At 38.9% G+C, this 22,695-nt stretch overlaps 1 protein-coding gene across 1 annotated transcript in view; it reads right to left on the reverse strand.

Moving 5' to 3' along the window:
- atrnl1b (attractin-like 1b) overlaps window positions 1–22,695 on the reverse strand; it is a 69,225-nt gene that overhangs the window by 27,632 nt on the left and 18,898 nt on the right. Inside the window, exons 18-23 of the mRNA XM_058061718.1 lie at window positions 20,946–21,170; window positions 19,585–19,722; window positions 16,400–16,493; window positions 6,940–6,992; window positions 2,685–2,779; window positions 2,463–2,541 (exon numbers count right to left, since the gene is read on the reverse strand). Of these exons, the coding sequence (XP_057917701.1) occupies window positions 2,463–2,541; window positions 2,685–2,779; window positions 6,940–6,992; window positions 16,400–16,493; window positions 19,585–19,722; window positions 20,946–21,170 (684 nt within the window). The remainder of the gene's footprint in view (window positions 1–2,462; window positions 2,542–2,684; window positions 2,780–6,939; window positions 6,993–16,399; window positions 16,494–19,584; window positions 19,723–20,945; window positions 21,171–22,695) is intronic.

Here is a 22,695-nt window from a genome sequence, read left to right on the forward strand (position 1 = left end):
TTTGTTTTGTGGCATTATCCAAGATGGCGGCGTACACAAACGTCAACATTTCGAAAGTAAACCAATGCAAAATTTTAGCAAAACTTTTAGACGCTAACTGAATAATATGCTAACCGAGGAACCACTGTGCCGCAATAAAAATGAATTTTAGGGACTGCTTTTTCCACTTTTCTGACCTATAAATATTGTTAGTATAAATGACAACATTTTGAAAGCAAACCAATGCAAAATTTTAGCAAGACTTTTGGACGCTAACCGAATAATATGCTAACCGAGGAACCACTGTGAATTTTAGGGACTGCTTTTTCCACTTTTCTGACCTATAAATATTGTTACTATATTCTCATATTAATAAGAGGTTGCAGAATTTGGAGGTGAGCCCTAAATGAGGTTTAGGATGGCGGCGCACACAAACGTCAACATTTCGAAATGCAAAATTTTAGCAAAACTTTTGGACGCTAACTGAATAATATGCTAACCGAGGAACCACTGTGCCGCAATAAAAATGGTTGATGGTATTTTACGGACTGCTTGTGCGTGTGACCAATCACAGCCGAGTGGGTCGACGGTGCAATGTAAATTAAACGGAAGAGGTGCACGATCTGGAAGATCTAGAAAGCATGTTATGTTATTTGCTCTATAGGAGTCTACCACTCAATACAAAGCGCCGAAAATTAGCATAATAGGTCCCTTTAACTAAACAGTACTGACTTTTTAAGGCTGATATGAAAAACATACTAGCAAGTTACATATGTCCTCGGTGACGGCAAAATAAAAAAAATAATTTTTCAACCATCAGCCATCCTTTTTTACACATATTTAAATATTCCAAGTCATTTCATATTGCCGCGTGTGTCAATGGCCTCCAGTCATTGACATTCCAACCCACGTCTTGAAAACAAAAGACGAGAAAATGACAGCTAGAGTGCGGCGACATGAGCATGTTTATCTTAATTGAAATCACCCTCCTCCTCCCCCCCCCCCCCACCCACCACCCAAAGGCGCTTAAGGTTCTTGTCAACTGTGACGAGCCCCCCCCTCCTCACCCCACCCACACCCACTGTTCCTTTAGAGACACAATATCTTTGCCGGGGAAAAGGTAGACCGGGGACCTAACTTATAATATTAATAATAACCACAAAGAATCCGTAAAGGTTAAAGTGGTTACATAGGAGCACCGCAGGTTAACGTGTTTGAGCAATGGGGGTGGGAAATGTCAGTTGTTGTACGGCACGCAGGAAGTGGCGAAAGTTCGGAGATAAACAAACAAGGACCGGATGGCCGCAGTGTCCTTGGGTGTCTTTCCTTATAATAGCCGTTGCATATTCCACACAATCTCACTAAATGCTAACGTCTTGTTATGCTAGTTTTTTGTAGCGAGTTGCAAAATGTATGCATATCTAATATGAATTTTGTCATCACAGCAACATCGTTAGGCCTTGATAAAAGATGCCCTGCTGTGTCATCGCTTGCTTGCTAGCTTGCTAGCTTGCTACTGCAGCAATATGTTTTAACAAGGATACAAAAACGCTACAGTACAACTAGTAAGCTTCAATGTATTTCTTCTAAACTTAAGAAACAAAGTGGAGTGGAAAAAAGGACAAAGTAAGAAGCCAAAAATATACCACTTCCACACAGAATGAGAGGAGGACTTTTTTCCACTATGTCATGTGACGTCATGGCTGATTCCATGTTGTATGAAGTGTCATGTTTCATCAATGATGATGAAATAACACCTTTTATTATTATTGTTTGTTTACAACACATTGCTAAATGCTCATATGGGATCATTGCAAAGATACGGGACATATAGCATTTAAACATAGCATGCTAGCAAGCCAACTAGTAAGCTTCAATGTATTTCTTCTAAACTTAGGAAACAAAGTGGAGTGGAAAAAAGGACAAAGTAAGAAGCCAAAAATATACCACTTCCACACAGAATGAGAGGAGGACTTTTTTTTCACTATGTCATGTGACGTCATGGCTGACTCCATGTTGTATGAAGTGTCATGTTTCATCAATAATGATAAAATAACACCTTTTATTATTATTCTTTGTTCACAACACATTACTCAAATGTAATGCTCAGGCGACGGGATAATTGCAGGGATACGGGACATATAGCATTTAAACATAGCATGCTAGCAAGCTTCAATGTATTTCTTCTGAACTTAGGAAACAAAGTGGAGGGGAAAAAAGGACAAAGTAAGAAGCCAAAAATATACCACTTCCACACAGAATGAGAGGAGGACATTTTTTTCCACTATGTCATGTGACGTCATGGCTGACTCCATGTTGTATGAAGTGGTAAAAAAAAAAATAAAGTAAAAAAACTTATATTTTATTGTTTTATTTTGGACTACTAATGGTCCATAATTCAAGCACAAAACATTTTTTATTTATTAATTATATTTCGAAAAAATGCGGCACAATGATCACAGATCATAAGCGATAACACGTACCTGTGGATCCCACAGACCAAGTGATATTGAGGTTGAAGTTGTTGGATGCGTTGATGGACATGTCCAAGTTCTTGTTGGCCTTTAAGTGACAGAAGAAAAAAACACAAAAAAAAACATATTTAATCAATAACTTTATGAGGTTAGCTTATGACTCAGTGTAATATCTGTTACCAAGGTTACCATCATGCATGACCCATCAATGACTTTACTTATGAAACATACCTGCTCAGGTGAGGCCATGAAGTTGATGGCCGTGTAGTGGTTATCATCTTCCTGGATGAGGCTAAAGGTGAACTGGTAGTCGATCAGCAGATTGTCTATTAAGGAGATGAAGAAAACATCGAAAAATATGTTGGAAAATACACAATACTAGTAACTCAGACGACTTATTTTGGAGGGAAATGCGTCCCATCAAAACAAAGTCTGACTAATGACAAGTCAAATGCAAAAATGGATGTAATCAAATCCAGCGGCTGCAATCAGGAAGTCCAATTTTCTCATCAAAGCTGAGTGCCGAGACGACGCAAACAAGCCACAAAATTCTCAGCGATGATTCCAAAAACATGTTGTCACCATTCCTACTTTAGTTTCAAATAGAGTCAATTATTTTGGATTTCTTTTTGTCATTTTTACATTTTCTATTTCTTTTTGCAATTTTTAATATTTTGTAATTTCTTGTCACCATTCCTACTTTAGTTTCAAATAGAGTCAATTATTTTGTATTTCTTTTTGAAATTTTTACATTTTACATTTTGTATTTCTTTTTGTCATTTTTTATATTTTGTAATTTCTACAAAATTCTACAATTTTGTAAAAAGAAATACATTTTACACATTTTTCAAAAAAAATTTTATACAAAATGCATACAAATTCATAAAAAATGTATAAACATTTTATAATTTTGTAAAAAGAAATACAAAATAATTTAATAATTAAAGAAATAATTTTAATTTAATTTTAAAAAATATTTGTGTCATTATTCTTTTTGTAATTTTTAGTATTTTGTAATTTCTACAAAATTATAAAATTGTGTAAAAACATTTTACAATTTTCTTTAATAATTATTTATTAAAGAAATTATAAAAAAAAATATAAAAAATGTATACAAAATTTATAAATTTTGTAAAAAGAAATACAAAATAATTTAATAATTAAAAAAAATAATTTGAATTTAATAAAAACATATTTGTGTCATTATTAGGAACAACATTTCAGCTTTTTCTCTTTTTCCCCCCATTTTATTTAATAAAAAATCTATAAATAAATATATAAAAAATGTATACAAAATGTATAAAAAAACATTTAAAAACATTAAACATTTAAAAACATTTTACAACATTTTATAATTTTGTAAAAAGAAATACAAAATAATTTAATAATAAAAAACTAATTGTAATTTAATTGAAAAAATATTTGTGTCATTCTTTTTGTAATTTTTATTATTTTGTAATTTCTACAAAATTATAACATTTTGTAAAAAGAAATACATTTTACAAATTTTTGAAATAATTTTTTTATTAAAGAAATCATAAAAAAGAATATTAAAAATGTATACAAAATTTATAAATTTTGTAAAAAGAAATACAAAATAATTTAATAATTAAAAAAATAATTTTAATTTAATAAAAAAAATAATATTTGTGTCATTATTAGGAACAACATTTCAGCTTTTTCACTTCCCCCCTCCATTTTATTTCTACAATGTGCCACAGGACAACTTGCCGTCCAAAAATGGCCCCCGAACCACACTTTGGACACCGCTTTGTTACAGCACTGTATAATTTATATTTCAGCAATTTGCAACCATTGCTGTTCTGTTCTTATGATCGTGACATTTCCCAGCAAATATGCAAACACGCCGTGTGTCCTATTTAAAGAGGTCCCCCAGCGTACGTGAAATGTCACGTGAACGCGCATTTAAGGTTTAGCGTTTCAGAGCGGAAACCTGCGGACAACAAGCTCAGACAACAATGACATTGAGTATTTCAGTGGATATTACATCTGTACTGCAATACAAGTAATGCAATACACGGGCTACTCTATTGATGTTCATTGTCAAGCTGTTGTAAAAATGGCTGCTTAGTCGGGGAGTGTTGTTTTTCAAGCCTAACAGAGCTCAAGAGTGTCAGTGATGCAGAGAGGTTAAAACAGGCTCCGGGCATCACGTTCCTGTCTTCTCACTGAGTTTGGTGTCACGCTATGACATTTGAAAAAGGGGACAAAAGCTTGGACCAAGCTCTTGTCGTCCGGAGTGGGGTGTGACATAGTGGGGGTGGGTGGGTGAGGACGTGGGGTTACCGTGAAGGGTAAAAGCGGCCATGTTTTACATGTAGAGACGCAGGTATCACCTTGATAAAAGTCTCCTTTTAAACTGGGGAAAGGCAAATACTAATACTAATATTATATACTGGAAGACTGGCTTTGTGTGATGAAGACAATACATGACATGGAACTACTGACACATAGATTGAGGACTGAAGAAGATATGTGGAGTAAAATTGGTGAAATGGGCATGGACAAAAATCAAGGAAATGACTCAAATTGCACCATGACAGGGAATTTGGGTTAGCCAAATTGTGTGTCGTTTATGTCCTGTGCCCTCTTTTTGTTTTGAGTGTGTTTGTATTGCTGTTGATGTTTTGTTTAATAAAAAAATATAAAAATAAATTAAAATAAATAAAGTATAAAAAAAAAAAAAGTCTCCTCACACTGGACAAGCAAGTCACACTAAGTATTTTTTTTTATGAGAAGTGGAATCAAAAATTACAAAAAATTAAAGAAAAATAGAAAGGTAGAAAAATAAAGAATAAAAGAAAGAAAAAAGAAAAAGAGAAGGAGCAGAGAAAAAAAGAACAAATAGAAGAAAAAAAGATAAAAAGAAGAGAAAGAAAATAAAGAGAAAAGAACAAGAAAAAAGACAGGAAGGAAGAAAAAAAAGAAGAAAAAAGAGAAGAAATAAAAAAGAAAAAGAGGAAAGAGATTAAGAAAGAAGAGGAAAGATATAAAAAAGGAAAAGAGAAAAAGAAGAAAAAAGTACAAAAAGAAATGAGAAAAAAGAAAAAGAGAGAAAAAAGAGAAAAAAGAAAGAAAAAGAATAAAGAAGAGAGTAAGAAAGAGAGAAGAGAGAGAAAAGAAAAGAAAAAAGGAAAAAAGAACTAAGAAGAAAAAAACGTTAAAAAAAGAGAAAGAAAAAAGAGAAAAGAACAAGGAAGAAAAAAGAGAGGAAGGAAGAAAAAAGAGAGAAGAAAAAAGAGAAAAAAAGAGAAAGAAGAAATAAAAGAAAGAAAAAGAAGAAGAAAGTAAGAAAGAAGAAGAAAAAGATAAAAAAGGAAAAGAGAAAAAGAAGAAAAAAGTACAACAAAAAATAAGAGAAAAGAGAAAAAGAAGAGAAAAAAGAGAAAAAAAGAAAAAAAAGAAAGAAAAAGAATAAAAAAGAGAGTAAGAAAGAGAGAGAAAAAAGAATTAATAGAAGAAAAAAAAGATAAAAAAGAGAAAGAAAAAAGAGAAAACAACAAGAAAAAAGAGAGGAAGGAAGAAAAAAGAGAGAAGAAAAGAGAAAAAAGAGAAAGAAATAAAAGAAAGAAAAAGAAGAAAGAAGAAAGTAAGAAAGAAGTAGAAAGAGATAAAAAAGGGAAAAGAAAAAAGTACAGAAGAAATAAGAGAAAAGAGAAAAAGAAAAAAGAGAAAAAAAAGGAAAAAAAGAGAAAAAAAGAAAGAAAAAGAATAAAGAAGAGAGTAAGAAAGAGAGAAGAAAGGAAAGAAAAGAAGAAAAAAGTAATAGAAGAAAAAAAGATAAAAAGAAGAGAAAGAAAAAAAGAGAAAAGAACAAGGAAGAAAAAAAGAGAGGAAGGAAGAAAAAAGAGAGGAAGGAAGAAAAAAGAGAAAAAAAGAGAAAGAAAAAAAGAAAGCAAGAAAGAGACAAAAAGGGAAAAAGGTAAAGAAAAGAGAAAGAGAGAAGAGAGAGAAAAGAAAAGAAGAAAAAAAAAGTAGAATCAAGTTGATAGGATTTCCAGAAAGTGTTCAATAATTATTGAAACAAAAGTAGACACACGCGAATCCCATAAACTGTTCAATTTAACTCTTATGAGCTATAAAATTGCACTCCAGCACCCCCCCCACCCCGCGAGGAAAAAGCGGTAGAAAATGAATGAATGAATGAATACACTAACTAGTTCTTTTCATTTAAACTCCTTTACCGTCACTCACCTTTTAAATTATTATGATTATTATTTTTATACCCACTAAGTATTTCCACATGAATGAAGGAGTAGGCGGCCCACGGTGGAGAACTTGGCCTCCTCTGTCCTCTTGATTAGCTCAATCACTCGCTCCTTCTGATGCACTTGACATTTTCACGACAAGTCATTCTGTCGCTGAACAAGCACCGCCAACCGCCGGGGTGCTAAGGACGCTCCATCTGCCTCGAGGGGGGGGGGGAGCAAAAACGCACGAGTACATGTATATGTCTGATACTCACAATAACATGTCCCCCTGAGTGGATTGCCAAGGTAACGGTTTTCTGAGTCACACCTGAATGTGGAAAAGAGCAGACAGAAGCAGATGAGAGCTCTTATCAGAGAGAGTAATTAGACATGCTTTTTTTTTCTAAATCAACAAACAATGTATGGCAGGGGTCTCAAACATGCGGCCCGCGGGCCAAATGTGGCCCGCAGGACACTAGTTTCAGGCCCCCGTCTTGATATGAAAGTTTAATGTTTGATATGGATGCTGTATGGTATCATGTACCCAGAAAAAATGATTACGTTTGATTCATGTTAAAGGTTAAATAACTGTTAATAGTTATCCTCCCTGTCCGTGTGGAAGTGGTAAGTTTTTGGCTATTTTGGATGCTGTATGGTATCATGTACCCAGAAAAAAATATTACGTTTGATTAATGTTCATGTTAAAGGTTAAATAACTTAATAGTTATCCTCCCTGTCTGTGTGGAAGTGGTAAGTTTTTGGCTATTTTGGATGCTGTATGGTATCATACCCAGAAAAACAAATTATTACGTTTGATTCATGTTCATGTTAAAGGTTAAATAACTTAATAGTTATCCTCCCTATCCGTGTGGAAGTGGTAAGTTTTTGGCTATTTTGGATGCTGTATGGTATCATGTACCCAGAAAAAATTATTACGTTTGATTCATGTTCATCTTAAAAGGTTAAATAACTGTTAATAGTTATCCTCGCTATCCCTGTGGAAGTGGTAAGTTTTTGGCTATTTAAGTTGAAAGGAAATAACTTGAAGGCTACCGTTTAGGTCGCTAGCGCTCTAGTTTGCGAGTTAGCATGTGTCTCAAGACCCTGCAGTTGCGCAATATGTTGTAAAAAAAAAAAAAAAGAGTATAAATGTGACTATAGTCGTGTTTTGTCATGTCTACAGGGCTCTAATAATTAAAAGATATTTGAGAACAGTGGAATGTTTTATCAGAGCATTTCTTGTAGAAAGCAAAGTTTATTAATTTTTCTGTTTTTAATAAATTTTTCATAATAATAATAATATTTTTTTTTTGTTTTTTTTGGAAAACCTGATGTGGCCCAGTCTCACCCAGACCCTAGCTCCAGTGGCCCCCAAGTAAATTGACTTTGAGACCCCTGATGTATGGTGATAACACAGGTTTAAAAGCCTTAAAGTCAATAAAGTGGGAAAAATGTATGTAAATCATCATCATCATCATTCTAATACATTTAAAGCCATCTGCCAATCCAGGTGATTTATTCATCACTAATTTACATTTAACAATCAGAGATAAAACAACATGCAAACAAGCCCAAGGCTGCATTAACCGTGTATGGTATTCGTGTTTAATAATTTGGATGTTGCAGAGGGGGGGGGGGGTTCGGATTCAATAATCAGAACCCGGGGGCAGACGTATTTGCCGAGCTCAAAGTAGCTGGCTTTCATCTGAGGTTCTGGAGCCGGCTCAAAAGTTCCGATTCCATAGGGGGAATCTTATAAAATCAATGCAGTGGTGCCTTTGAAGTTGCATAATTCATAATTTCTACATAATCTTTCAGTCGTCATACGGAATTCTCACTTTTGGTTAGCATTCAGAGGTAAGTGTTTTGCTTTTTCTTTGGCTTTCCTGTACTTTATCCGCTACAGAAAAGGTGAGATGGCGACCATACAACCAAGAATGTCCTGGCTGCTCGGTACAATATGGCTTCCTAAACAATAATAATGATTTGTTTTTTTTTCAACATGTGTTACATTAAAGAACATCACATTCACAAATGGACTGCACGGTGGAAAAGTGTTTAGCATGCATGCCACGCAGATAGAAGACCAGAGTTCGATTCCACTCTCTGCTATCTCTGTGTGGAGTTTGCATGTTCTCGCGGGTACTCCGGTTTCCTCCCACATTCCAAAAACATGCTAGGTTAATTAGCGATTCCAAATTGTCCATAGGTATGAATGTGAGTGTGAATGGTTGTTTGTCTACATGTGCCCTGTGATTGGCTGGCCACCAAGAAGACGGCTGGGATAGGCTCCAGCATACCCGTAACCATAGTGAGGATAAGCGGCATAGAAAATAAATGAATGGTTTAAAAAATGGGCTGCACGGCGGAAAAAGTGGTTAGTGCTCAGGTCTCACAGCAAGAAGACCCGAGTTCAATTCCATCTCCGCCATCTCTGTGTGGAGTTTACATTTTCTCCCCGTGCATGTGTGGGTTTTCTCCGGGTACTCCGGTTTCCTCCCACATTCCAAAAACATGCTAGGTTAATTAGCGACTCCAAATTGTCCATAGGTATGAATGTGAGTGTGAATGGTTGTTTGTCTATATGTGCCCTGTGATTGGCTGGCCACCAGTCCATGTCAGTGATATCGGTATCGCCATTGGCCGATACTTTTTTTTTTAAAAACGCCAATCCCCTCCATCCCTGTGTCAGTGTCAATCACTAATATGCTAATAATAATAAAAAATAATAATAAAAATATGCTTTCTGACTGTATATTATTATTTTTTAGTCATAGCTCATATTTCCAAAATTGATATCTCTTTAAATATGATGGCGTTATTGTTGTAGTAGAGATTTCCACTACTTATTATAAATTAAAAATTATTTATATGCAATTAAATGTGATTAATTAAGTTAACTATATATATATATATTTTTTTAAATGTGATTAATCGCGATTAATTTTTTTAATTTTTTTTTTAATCAAATGCCCATTTTAAATAAACTAAAACTTTAAAAAAAAGTCGTCCTTGGGAGGACGAGCTACAAAGTGATACTGACTTAATACATATCCTAGTATTATGATGCAGACATAATTATGACTTCATGGTTTGACTCTAAATGAGCCATAAAATATATTCATAATGAAGTAATGGTCCTGTTCAAGAACCCTGTGCAGGAAACAGACTCTTGAGTTGAAACTAAAAATCTACTTCACTGCTGATGCATTTAAATTTATCAGTTTTTTGCCAAACTCAGCTTTAAATTCAAGTTGCACTCCAAACCCCAACAATGAGGTAATAATAAGCCAGCAATTAACATATGGCCTGTGTGAAATGACTGTAAACTGAAAGGCCAATTCATCTATAAATGGTGCTAATGAGGGTCCCCACCGAGGGGGATTTGGGGGCTAAAAACGGTGTGGTTAAAATAAACATTCCGGATGGGCAATTATTACTCTCTTCTATTCGCCTCGGAGCCGTTGTTGTTATTTGACAGACGTTGTTGTTTTCGGAGCCTGAGGCGTCGTCTTTGTTGACATCTTGCAAATACAGACATGCCATCTTGAGCGGGCAACGATGGAAAGTGGCGTGACTAAAAAAAAAAAAAAATGGTGGCAAAAAGGGAGAAAGTAACCTGGTCGGCGTAGAAGTGAAGTCGATACGGAGAATGTCATTTGAATCACACTCAAATCACCAGAAGGCATCAAACATACTGATTGCTATTGTAACTATAATGTAACTATATAGCTGAAGTATAATGAGCAGAAACATATGGCGGGGACGTCTAGCTAAGCGTTTACGCACTTAATGGCTGCTCGTTATGATTACGTTGTACACATGTGCACTAGAGCCGCTACAGTAAAAGGAACAGAGACTATATTATATGGGGAATATGCATTATAACTATACATCGGCTTCACGGTGGCTTTGTTTTATGACGCATTAGGACGCTAACGCAACAATCAAAGGGTCATGGAGGCGATTGTGTGAAGGAGGAGAGAAGGTCCTCAACCAGTCGCTGATGTGAGGAGGTGAAAGTAGTCATCACGAGCGATGAAGAGGACATGGCTCATAGGGTGTTCTTTAAAGCATACAGATATCATTACATCAGAAAAAAACACTGTCGTATTAAAATTTAGGGCCGTACGGTGGACGAGTGGTTGGGGAGTTTGCATATTCTTGTGCGTGTACGGGTTTTCTCCGCTTCCAAAAACATGTTAAGTTAATTTGTCTATATGTGCCCTGTGATTGGCTGGAGACCAGTCCAGGGTGTACCCCGCCTCTCGCCTGAAAACAGCTGGGATAGGCTCCAGCACCCCCGCGACCCTCGTGAGGATAAGAGGTAGAAAACGCATGAATGATATGGGGCTGCACGGTGGTCAAGTGTGTAGCGCATGGCCACGCAGTTAGGAGACCCGAGTTTGAATCCACATTTCTGCGGGTACTCCGGTTTCCTCCCACATTCCAAAAAAAACATGCTAGGTTAATTAGCGACTCCAAATTGTCCATAGGTATGAATGTGAGTGTGAATGGTTGTTTGTCTATATGTGCCCTGTGATTGGCTGGCCACTGGTCCAGGGTTTACCCCGCCTTTCGCCTGAGGAAGACAGCTGGGATAGGCTCCAGCACCCCCGCGACCCTCGTGAGGATAAGAGGTAGAAAATTAACGAATGATATGGGGCTGCACGGTGGGCGAGTGTGTAGCACGTGGCCACGCAGTTTGGAGACCCGAGTTTGATTCCGCATCTCTGTGGAGTTTGCATGTTCTCCCCAGTTTTCTGCGGGTACTTCAGTTTCCTCCCACATTCCAAAAACATGCGAGGTTAATTAGCGACTCCAAATTGTCCATAGGTATGAATGTGAGTGTGAATGGTTGTTTGTCTATATGTGCCCTGTGATTGGCTGGCCACCAGTCCAGGGTGTACCCCCGCCAGCACCCACCACGACCCTTGTGAGGATAAGAGGTAGAAAACTAATGAATGAGTAGTTTGATATGGGGCTGCACGGTGGACGAGTGTGTAGCACGTGGCCACGCAGTTAAGAGACCTGAGTTTGATTCCGCATCTCTGTGGAATTTGCATGTTCTCCCCAGTTTTCTATGGGTACTCCGGTTTCCTCCCACATTCCAAAAACATGCTAGGTTAATTAGCGACTCCAAATTGTCCATAGGTATGAATGTGAGTGTGAATGGTTGTTTGTCTATATGTGCCCTGTGATTGGCTGGCCACCAGTCCGGGGTGTACCCCGCCTCTCGCCTGAAGAAGACAGCTGGGATAGGCTCCAGCACCCCCCGCGACACTCGTGAAAATGAATGAATGAATAAAAATGGCTGCTGGAATGTAAATACATATACTGCATATATAGCTACAGTACTACAGTAAGAGTATTGTGCCACATCAACCAGACAATACACTACCAATGTATGATGCAGAATATTAACCAACTACTATGCAAGCTCAAAAGACTCAGTAAGTGGTATGAATGCGAGTGTGAATGGTTGTTTGTCTATATGTGCCCTGTGATTGGCTGGCGACCAGTCCAGGGTGTACCCCGCCTCTCGCCCCAGCATGCCCCCCACTGTTTTAAGTTTCACGGCTAAAAAAAAATGCGTGCTTTCGGAGTATTAAGTGACATGACGGGGTATCATTTTGACACCGTATCTAAGCAGCACATCTAGAAGGTCAAGCACGGCAGCGCTCAGAGTCATCTGCCTGGCTTTTTTAACAAGCAAGGACGGGGAGGGGGGGAGGGGGGGGGGGGCTTGAGTGCTCTTTCATCACCATGCCACAAAAGGACGGGAGACACAAACGCCGCCACGAGCTTTTCAACCATCACACACACAAACAGCATCGCTCCCGGGAGGGACGACCCGGCACCCTAGTATTTGTGTGCAGAGTATATAATGCAGTAATGTATAATGCAACTCTACTCTGCTGTATCTTAATTTAATCTACACCTGCATGGATGCACACACACACACACACACACACACACACACACACAGAAACTTACGCTGTATCTTAATTTGATCGAGGCACACTTGACCCTAAATAACGTCCTTCACGTATGTGCAAACACACGGAAAGAGACGAGTCGCCGCAGGGAAGAAATATTTACCTCCCCTTCCATTTTGTGCTCATCACTGCAACCCCAGCAAGGCGCCATTGTTCCCCATTCTGCACTAATAATGTAGCCATCTCTTCATTATCTCCTATTGCAACGTTCCTAATGGCATCCTAGTGGCTGCGTGTAGTGCATGCATGTGGAAACGCACATGCGGAAAGTAAGCAGTATAAATTTGTACACAAAAAATAAGGCAAGAAAGCTCTCTAGGTCACTTGTCTGTGTGAGTGACAGGAAAAAAAGCTCCGACTCACTTGGCGCCACATGTATAAAACTTGAGCTGTGTCTTTTTCAGACTTTTTGAGAGAACCTGAAGTAGGGGGGCGCTGAATTTGTACACAAAAATATGGCAAGAAAGCTCTCTGTGTGAGAGACAGGAAAAAAAGCTCCGACTCACTTGGCGCCACTTGTATAAAACTCGAGATGTGTCTTTTTCAGACTTTTTGATAGAACCTGAAGTAGGGGGGCGATTAATTTGTACACAAAAATATGGCAAGAAAGCTCTCTAGGTCACTTGTCTGTGTGAGTGACAGGAAAAAAAGCTCTGACTCACTTGTTGGTTTGCATGTATAAAATTTGAGGTGTGTATTTTTCAGACTTCAGACTTTGATAGAACCTTAAGTAGTGGGGCCGCTGAATTTGAATTTGAGAAGAAAGTTCTCTAGGTCACTTGTCTTTGTGAGTGACAGGAAAAAAAAAGCTCCGACTCATTTGGCGCCACTTGTTGGTTTGCATGTATAGTGGCTGTGGTGCATGCATGTGTTAGCGCACATGTGGAAAGTAAGCAGCATAAATTTGTACACAAAAAATAAGGCAAGAAAGCTCTCTAGGTCACTTGTCTGTGTGAGTGACAGGAAAAAAGCTCAGACTCACTTGGCGCCACATGTATAAAACTTGAGATGTGTCTTTTTCAGACTTTTTGATAGAACCTGAAGTAGGGGGGGCACTGAATTTGTACACAAAAATATGGCAAGAAAGCTCTCGAGGCCACTTGTCTGTGTGAGTGACAGGAAAAAAGCTCTGACTCACTTGGCGCCACATGTATAAAACTTGAGATGTGTCTTTTTCAGACTTTTTGATAGGACCTGAAGTGGGGGGGGAATGGGTGTTGATTCCAGTTAATGGGATACCGGGAATGACATCACCGCACCAACCCAGCTGTCAATCAATACACCAATTGAATTACACTGAAAAAGAATAATTACTCAAGTACGCTGATGTTTGAGGGTGAAAATGCATTTTAGATTTAGAGATTAGCCACAAAATAACTCTGCTTGATAATACGGACGCTAATTTGATTATCGAGGGTGGGGGGGGGGTTGGGGGGAGACTGCATTGGTGGCTTAATTTTAATTTGATCACCAGTAATGGGCACCAGGAAGCATCCTAAATATCTGGTACCAGGGCAGATCCCAGCGCTAAATGGCTGGTGATTGGCCGGTTTGGTGTCTGGTTTGCTTTCATGTTTCCAGGAAGCCATTTGTAGCAACTGTTAGCCACCTGCTACCCCAGTGTTGTTTAGCATTGTACAACAAAGTAGCACATGTGGAGGTTAATCATTATGATATTTTTTTAGCTAAGTTATGCTTTAATTCCTAACCAAGACAACAGAAGAGGTTTTTTTTTTTTTTTTTGGGGGGGGGGGGGGGGGGGGGACAGAAAATTATGGACACCCACTGCATTAACCAAATGAAACCCCTTACAGTGTCCATTCTGCTTACAACCTGGAAAGTGCGTAGCTAAGTGTGTGTGTGTGGGGGGGGGGGGGGGGGTAGACCTCCCACACTGAAGGTGGTGGAAGGGGGGGAGGAATTGACCCCCCCACCCCGTCAGCAGAAATCATGCTGGAGGTGCAGTTTCTGACTGACAACGCACAGCAACACGACTTTGCTTTCCAGTGGCTCCTTTTAAAACGAGCTTCTCCGAAAATCGGCGCTTATGACGACACGGTTAAAAAAAAACGAAGTCACATGACTCACAATTAAATGCAAATGTACGTACTTTCAGGAGATGCGAGTGGTGATCTTGTCGCTTTCAACTTTGATTACGCAATTAGGAGGAAAAGGTTACTGAAAGTCAGCGGGGCCTTAATGTGATCCAAATCCCATTAATTTCCCCCCTAATGTGTATATGCTTATCTGGATTGTCCTCCTGACTTCTCCTTGACAGCAGTAATGACTAATTCAACCGTCGGGCAGACAGTTGAGCAGATACACACTGATAGATTATAAATATATATTTTTTTTTAATAGTGGGGGTTAAAAGGCATTAACTCATCTGTGTTGCCTTCCATTTTGAACGTCGCTCTATTAATTATTGTGTCTGAGCTAATTACAATGGGGAATGCAAGAGGCATATTCGCGGTATGCCGAATTTTCCTTTGTGATTGGTAATGGTAATGGTTTTATTTCATTTGAACATGCATCAGATTGCAATTGAATGCATCACATAATCAGTTCACAGTTCCACATGTCCAAAAGGAGTAGGAAGAAGCAAAGCTTATTAAATCCTACCCCTCCATCTGGTACTTTTACAATCAGTAACTGTTACATTTGTTCACTTCCTGCTTTCTAATATAATTTTTTAAAATTAAATTAAAATAAATAATTATTTTTTTACTTTTACAATCAGTAACTGTTACATTTGTTCACTTCCTGCTTTCTAATATAATTTTTTTTAATTACAATTAAATTAAATAATTAATTTTTTACTTTTACAATCAGTAACTGTTACATTTGTTCACTTCCTGCTTTCCATAATACAGTTTACTTTTACAATCAGTAACTGTTACATTTGTTCACTTCCTGCTTTCTAATATAAAATTTTTAATTAAATTAAATTAAATAATTTTTTACTTTTGCAATCAGTAACTGTTACATTTGTTCACTTCCTGCTTTCCATAATACAGTTTACTTTTACAATCAGTAACTTACATTTGTTCACCTCCTGCTGCTTTCTAATATATTTTTTAATTAAATTAAATAATATTTTTTTTACTTTTATAATCAGTAACTGTTTCATTTGTTCACTTCCTGCTTTCCATAATAGTTTACTTTTACAATCAGTAACTGTTACATTTGTTCACTTCATGCTTTCTAATATATATTTTTAATTAAATTAAATTAAATAAATATTTTTTTACTTTTACAATCAGTAACTGTTTCATTTGTTCACTTCCTGCTTTCCATAATACAGTTTACTTTTACAATCAGTAACTGTTACATTTGTTCACTTCCTGCTTTCCATAATACAGTTTACTTTTACAATCTGTGACTGTTTCATTTGTTCACTTCCTGCTTTCCATAATACGGTTTATTTTGGTTTTTTTAATAATGTGCGGAGTTAAAAAAAGAAAAACAAGAAGTGAGTACATGAAAAATGACAAGAAGAAATAGGCTGCAGCAAATGAATGACGGCAGCGGCTTCTGATTGACACGTGTCAACGCTGACAGTGAATCTCGAGTGCGTGTGTGCATGCGTGTATAGCGTTGGCAAACTGACCATCTAATATGACGCTAATATGTTCAGGCCAGCCGTTGGAAGAGCAAACTCAAGAGTTGCACTAAATGATTGTGTATGTGTATGTGTATGTGTATGTGTATGTGTATGTGTATGTGTTGTACTCACAGCTGGCACTGGTCCCCTTTGATGCCCTTGGTGGTGCAGAAGCATTTGCCAGTTAGCACCTGGCACACACTTGCATGTCCGTTGCACTTACAGGCTGCATGGGGACAGATGGTAGGATGGTAGGAATAAGGGAAAGAGAGAGAAAACGGATGAAAGAAAGACAACAAAAAGGACAAATACTTTTTTTTTTTTTTTGCATGAAAGTGAAAGGTTCGGGGTCTTCACATTAACCCTCATGAAATGTTTCATTGGGGTGGACAAGGTATGACCATGACCATTACTCACAAGGGGGCGGCAACAATACCTAAGATGCATTCACTATCTACTGCTTATGCCATGCTGGAGCCTATCCCAGCTGTCTTCGGGTAAAAGGCGGGGTACACCCTTGACTGGTGGCCAGCCAATCACAGGGCACATATAGACAAACAACCATTCACACTCACATTCATACCTATGGACAACTTGGAGTCTACGATTAGCCTAGCATGTTTTTAGAATGTGGGAGGAACCCACACATGCACGGGGAGAACATGCGAAAGAGGGTGGAATCGAACTCGGGTCTCCTAGCTGTGTGGCCTGCGCACTGACCACTCCATAATACAGTCATTAAGTTTCAGAAAATAATTAATTAATTGATCGCTGTCTTGTGGTTTACTATTATTAGTCAAATCAAATATTGCAATACATTATATTCATTCATTTTCTACCTTTTATCCTCACAAGGGTCGTGGGGGGTGCTGGAGCCTATCCCAGCTGGCTGTACACCCTGGACTGGTGGCCAGCCAATCACAGGGCACATATAGACAAACAACCATTCACACTCACATTCATACATATGAACGAGTGGTTAGCGCTAGGTTAATTAGCGACTCCAAATTGTCCATAGGTATGAATGTGAGTGTGAATGGTTGTTTGTCTATATGTGCCCTGTGATTGGCTGGCCACCAGTCCAGGGTGTACCCCGCCTCTCAACCCAAAGAGAAGACAGCTGGGATAGGCTCCAGCACCCCCTGCGACCCTTGTGAGGATAAGTGGTAGAAAATGAATGAATGAAAATTATTTAAATTATTTGTACAAATTACTGTTTACGCTGTACATTGTTGTTCATATTTGATGTCATCTATTCTCCACATTGTTATTATTATTATTTATTATTATATGGGAGCCAGGCAACGATATTTTGTTGGCAATTTTACTGCTGTGTTATTGTGCAATGACAATAAAGGAAATCTATCCATCTAGTTATGTGACTTAGTTAGTCTTTTATTGTACTCCTCTTAAAATTCATGTTAAAATCTTCTTGTGACACCAATCTTGTCTGGTTTTGTGAGTTTGGTGCCCGGTGACACCCCTACACCTCTCTTTTCTATGAGTTCTAAAGATATACAAAGAGATAAAAAAAAGAGGCAGGTCAATACTGCATGTAATGGCACACATCAACTCCGAACGTATAAAAGAAAGACAAGTCGATGGCTGCTTGAGTACTGAAGCGTCCTTTCAGGGTTTTTTTGTAAGAGAAATAAATAGTCCATTATGTCTGCTTGGCTGCACTCAAACACTGGGGAGACGGAGTATAATGGAGGGGGTCAGCGGACACAGTGTGCATCTTCGCACATATGAATGTGTTCAGACGATAGTGCTCATACGCAGTAAAGGTTGAATATTGAGGAATATTTCCCTCAGTGATGAACACCTGTACTGGTCTCCTTTACAGGTGGCACCAATTTGCATATGCATGAATAAAATCCATCAGCAAGTAATTATTCAGTATTTTCCCTACTAAATGCTCTTCTTCTGTTATTATTACAGTCAATGTCATTTATTTTCTACATCGCCATATCATATACCTACTATAATCATAATGAAATCATATATTAAAGCAGTAGCAATATGTTTACATTAGTCAAAGATCCTCAATATGACATGAGTGCTATGGTGTTTTTTTTTCATCTGTTGGAAAAGTGCTGGTTGCTCGGTGATGTCATCATTAATGGGCCAGATTTGACCCTCGTGTCTCCAATTGAAGAGCCGTGCACTTGACTAGATGTTCATAATTACCTATAATATGACACACAGGCCATACAGCTTGGAGACCCGAGTTCGATTCCACCCTTGGCCATCTCTCTTTGCATGTTCTCCCCGTGCATGCGTGGGTTTTCTCCGGGTACTCCGGTTTCCTCCCACATTCCAAAAACATGCTAGGTTAATTAGCGACGCCAAATTGTCCGTAGGTATGAATGTGAGTGTGAATGGTTGTTTGTCTATATGTGCCCTGTGATTGGCTGGCCACCAGTCTAGGGTGTACCCCGAAAACATTTGGGATAGGCTCCAGCACCCCCCACAACCCCCGTGAGGATAAGCGGTAGAAAATGAATTAATGGTTTAAAAATGGGCTGCACGGCGGAAAAAGTGGTTAGTGCTCAGGTCTCACAGCAAGGAGACCCGAGTTCAATTCCATCTCCACCATCTCTGTGTGGAGTTTGCATGTTCTCGCCATGCATGCGTGGGTTTTCTCCGGGTACTCCGGTTTCCTCCCACATTCCAAAAACATGCTAGGTTAATTAGCGACTCCAAATTGTCCATAGGTATGAATGTGAGTGTGAATGGTTGTTTGTCTATATGTGCCCTGTGATTGGCTGGCCACCAGTCCGGCGTGTACCCCGCCTCTCGCCTAAAGAAGACATCTGGGATAGGCTCCAGCACGCTCGAGACCCTCATGAGGATAAGCGGTAGAAAGTGAATAAATGAATGACTGCATAGGATGACACATGGTGTCTGTAAAGCTAAAGCTAAAGCTAAACGTGTTCATACATGGTCAGTCAGGGGTCTCAAACCAGTGGCTCCTAACCACTTTTCAAGTAGCTCTCCAAATTTATTATCAACTCCTTTACCGACAAATTATAAAGTGGGGTTCGGCAGTCCTGCGGAAGTCCTCAGGAGTGTGACGAATCACAGCAGAGTTGCCATGCGTGGAATGAATTATGTAACTACTCTAATGGAGTCCACAATTCAATACAAAAGGGCTGAAAATAAGCATAATAGCATAATAGGCGGCCTTTCACACAACAATAACAATAAACGGCCATTAATCTGATAAACAATAGTGCCATCTTTTGGTACAGGACAGTACTGACAGTCCCAACTGTTTATTTCATGTTAAGCTTATCAAGATGATTTTGACTCACCCTGGCATTTGCCACCATTGGTTGGGTCTCCGTGGTAACCGGCCATGCAGGTCTGACAGTGGGGGCCCGTGGTGAGGTTACGACACTGCTCGCAGACGCTGCCATTCACGCACGTGCTGTGGCCGTTACACTGGCACGCTGAAATATAATCATAAAAAGGTATGAGGTCATTTCACTGTTATTATGATTCATGGACTACAGTGGAATTTGTGCGTGACATTCCTTACAACAATAGTATGTTTTTTTTCTTTGGGAAAAATACAAAGCCACAAAAAAAAACACTTTCTGTGATATTTATTCATTCATTTTCTACCGCTTTTTCCTCACGAGGGTCGCGGGGGTGCTGGAGCCTATCCCAGCTGTCTTCGGGCGAGAGGCGGGGTACACCCTGGACTGGTCGCCAGCCAATCACAGGGCACATATAGACAAACAACCATTCACACTCACATTCATACCTATGGACAATTTGGAGTCGCTAATTAACCTAGCGCTAACCACTCGTTCATACGTATGAATGTGAGTGTGAATGGTTGTTTGTCTATATGTGCCCTGTGATTGGCTGGAGAAAACCCACACATGCATGGCAAGAACATGCAAACTCCACACAGAGATGGTGGAGATGGAATTGAACTCGGGTCTCCTTGCTGTGAGACCTGAGCACTAACCACTTTTTTTCCGCCGTGCAGCCCATTTTTAAACCATTCATTCATTATCTACCGCTTATCCTCACAGGGGTTGTGGGGGGTGCTGGAGCCTATCCCAGCTATCTTCTGGGTACACCCTAGACTGGTGGCCAGCCAATCACAGGGCACATATAGACAAACAACCATTCACACTCACATTCATACCTATGGACAATTTGGAGTCGCCAATTAACCTAGCATGTTTTGGAATGTGGGAGGAAACCGGAGTACCCGGCAAAAACCCACGCAAACTCCACACAGAGATGGCCGAGGGTGGGAATTGAACCCTCGTCTCCTTGCTGTGAGGTCTGCGCACTAACCACCAGACCGCCGTGCCGCCTGTGATATTTAATACTTTTAAAAATGAAGAAATATAACAACAGTCAACAACAGATAATTCACCGAGTTCACAATCATCTGTCAACCAAACAGCAACATTCTCCTCACGTTCTCACATTACAGGCGGCAGTGAGTTTATCAACGTTTTTGCATGACTATAAGGTTGCACGAGTCTGCAGGGAGATATCACTTCCACATCCTTTCTCTGCTGTAACAAGAAACCTCTACAAAGAGCAGATTTAAAAAAAAAAACTGGAGATGCAAAAAAAAAAAGTCGATATTTTCCAAGCGGACAAGACGCTTTCTGTAATTTCAGTAAATAGGAAGTGGCTTCCTCACCGGGGCAGTGTATGAACGTCCACTCGTAGCCTTTGTCTTTGGGGCAGATGCCCGGCTCCAGGATCAAGTCCTGGGACTGGCTCTGTTTAGGTGGTCTCTTCATGGGACCCCTGTAGGAGCCTTCCGTGCACAGGCCCTTTCCGGTGCTGCTCGGGTCGCCGCACCAGCCGCATTCGGGTTGCTCCAAGCACTGGCTGCATGTTCGGAGGCCTGAACAGTTCTGGGCTGAAGGCGGGAAAAAAAAAAGGGTGTAAATTTAGCTGTGCAGATTTCTAATTAGGCTGCGGCTGTAGGCGACCTCTTGATGTGGACAGTTGCTATGGTACACATAATGTCATTGTATGGTCATATCACCTTGTACTTTGGTACGGGACAAAAAATTTACAACATTTAAAAATTCAACAAAAAAAACTAATACGGAAAGCAGGAAGTGAACAAATGTAACAGTTACTGATTGTAAAAGTACCATATATATATATCACTATATTGACAGTTACTATGGTACCCATTATGTCATTGTATGGTCATATCACCTTGTACTTTGGTACGAGACAAAAAAAATAAATAAATAAAAAATAAACCTTAAACAGAAAGCAGGAAGTGAACAAATGTAACAGTTACTGATTGTAAAAGTACCAGATGGAGGGGTAGGATTTAATAAGCTGTGCTTCTTCCTACTCCTTTTGGACATGTGGAACTGGGAACTGATTATGGGATGCATTCAATTGTCATCTGATGCATGTTTAGCTAGCTCACTTAGCAATAGTCAAAATACTTTTCCGCACACACGTCAAATCGCCGTCATTTTTTTTTTTTTTTTTACACATATTAAACTTCTGGCCTTCAAAATAAGAGCTGCACAGATTACATCCAATAGTGATAAGAAAATAAAGCTATCATAACAAAAACTGCGTACATTAAAAAGCTATTACAATTTCATCGGCAACTACGTTTTCCTTCAACACAAGCACAGATATGATCAATGTAATGTAATGTAATTATTTTTGCATTTATTTAACCGCCATTTTATTCAAAAACACAAAAAACACACACAATTGATGGTGATAGAAATAAGCGTAAAATGTAAAACAAAAGAAGAAATCACTTAAATAGGACCCTGCCGTATAAAGTACACCAAAATATCCTCATCCACATCATACCGAGAACAAACGAGAAAGAACATAATTGACGATCAGTCTGTACTCAATACATGCGGACCTACGTTACTACTCCGAGTTCATACACGTTGAGTCAGGGGTCTTCCTATACCGACAAATTACAAAGTGGGGTTCGGCAGTTGTCCAGAAGTCATCAGGAGCACTCGGGAGTGAGACCAATCGCAGCCCAGAGACGGGTTATAGGTAGAATAAATTAAAACCGACCATTTTGTAAAGCCAAGGAAATACAGCTGGAATAGGTGCAGATTCTCAAAGATCTAAAAGTCCATAACTCAATAGAACAGGGGTCTCAAACACGCGGCAAGTTTGATATGGATGCTGTATGGTATCATGTACCCAGAAAAAAAATATTACGTTTGATTCATGTTCATGTTAAAGGTTAAATAACTGTTAATAGTTATCCTCCCTATTCGTGTGGAAGTGGTAAGTTTTTGGCTACTTAAGTTGAAAGGAAATAACTTGAAGGCTACCGTTTAGGTCGCTAGCTCTCTAGTTTGCGAGTTAGCATGTGTCTCAAGACCCTGCAGTTGCGCAATATGTTGTAAATAAAAATATAGTATAAATGTGACTAT

Source organism: Doryrhamphus excisus, chromosome 22 (assembly GCF_030265055.1).
Source record: "Doryrhamphus excisus isolate RoL2022-K1 chromosome 22, RoL_Dexc_1.0, whole genome shotgun sequence".
Lineage (NCBI taxonomy): Eukaryota > Metazoa > Chordata > Actinopteri > Syngnathiformes > Syngnathidae > Doryrhamphus > Doryrhamphus excisus.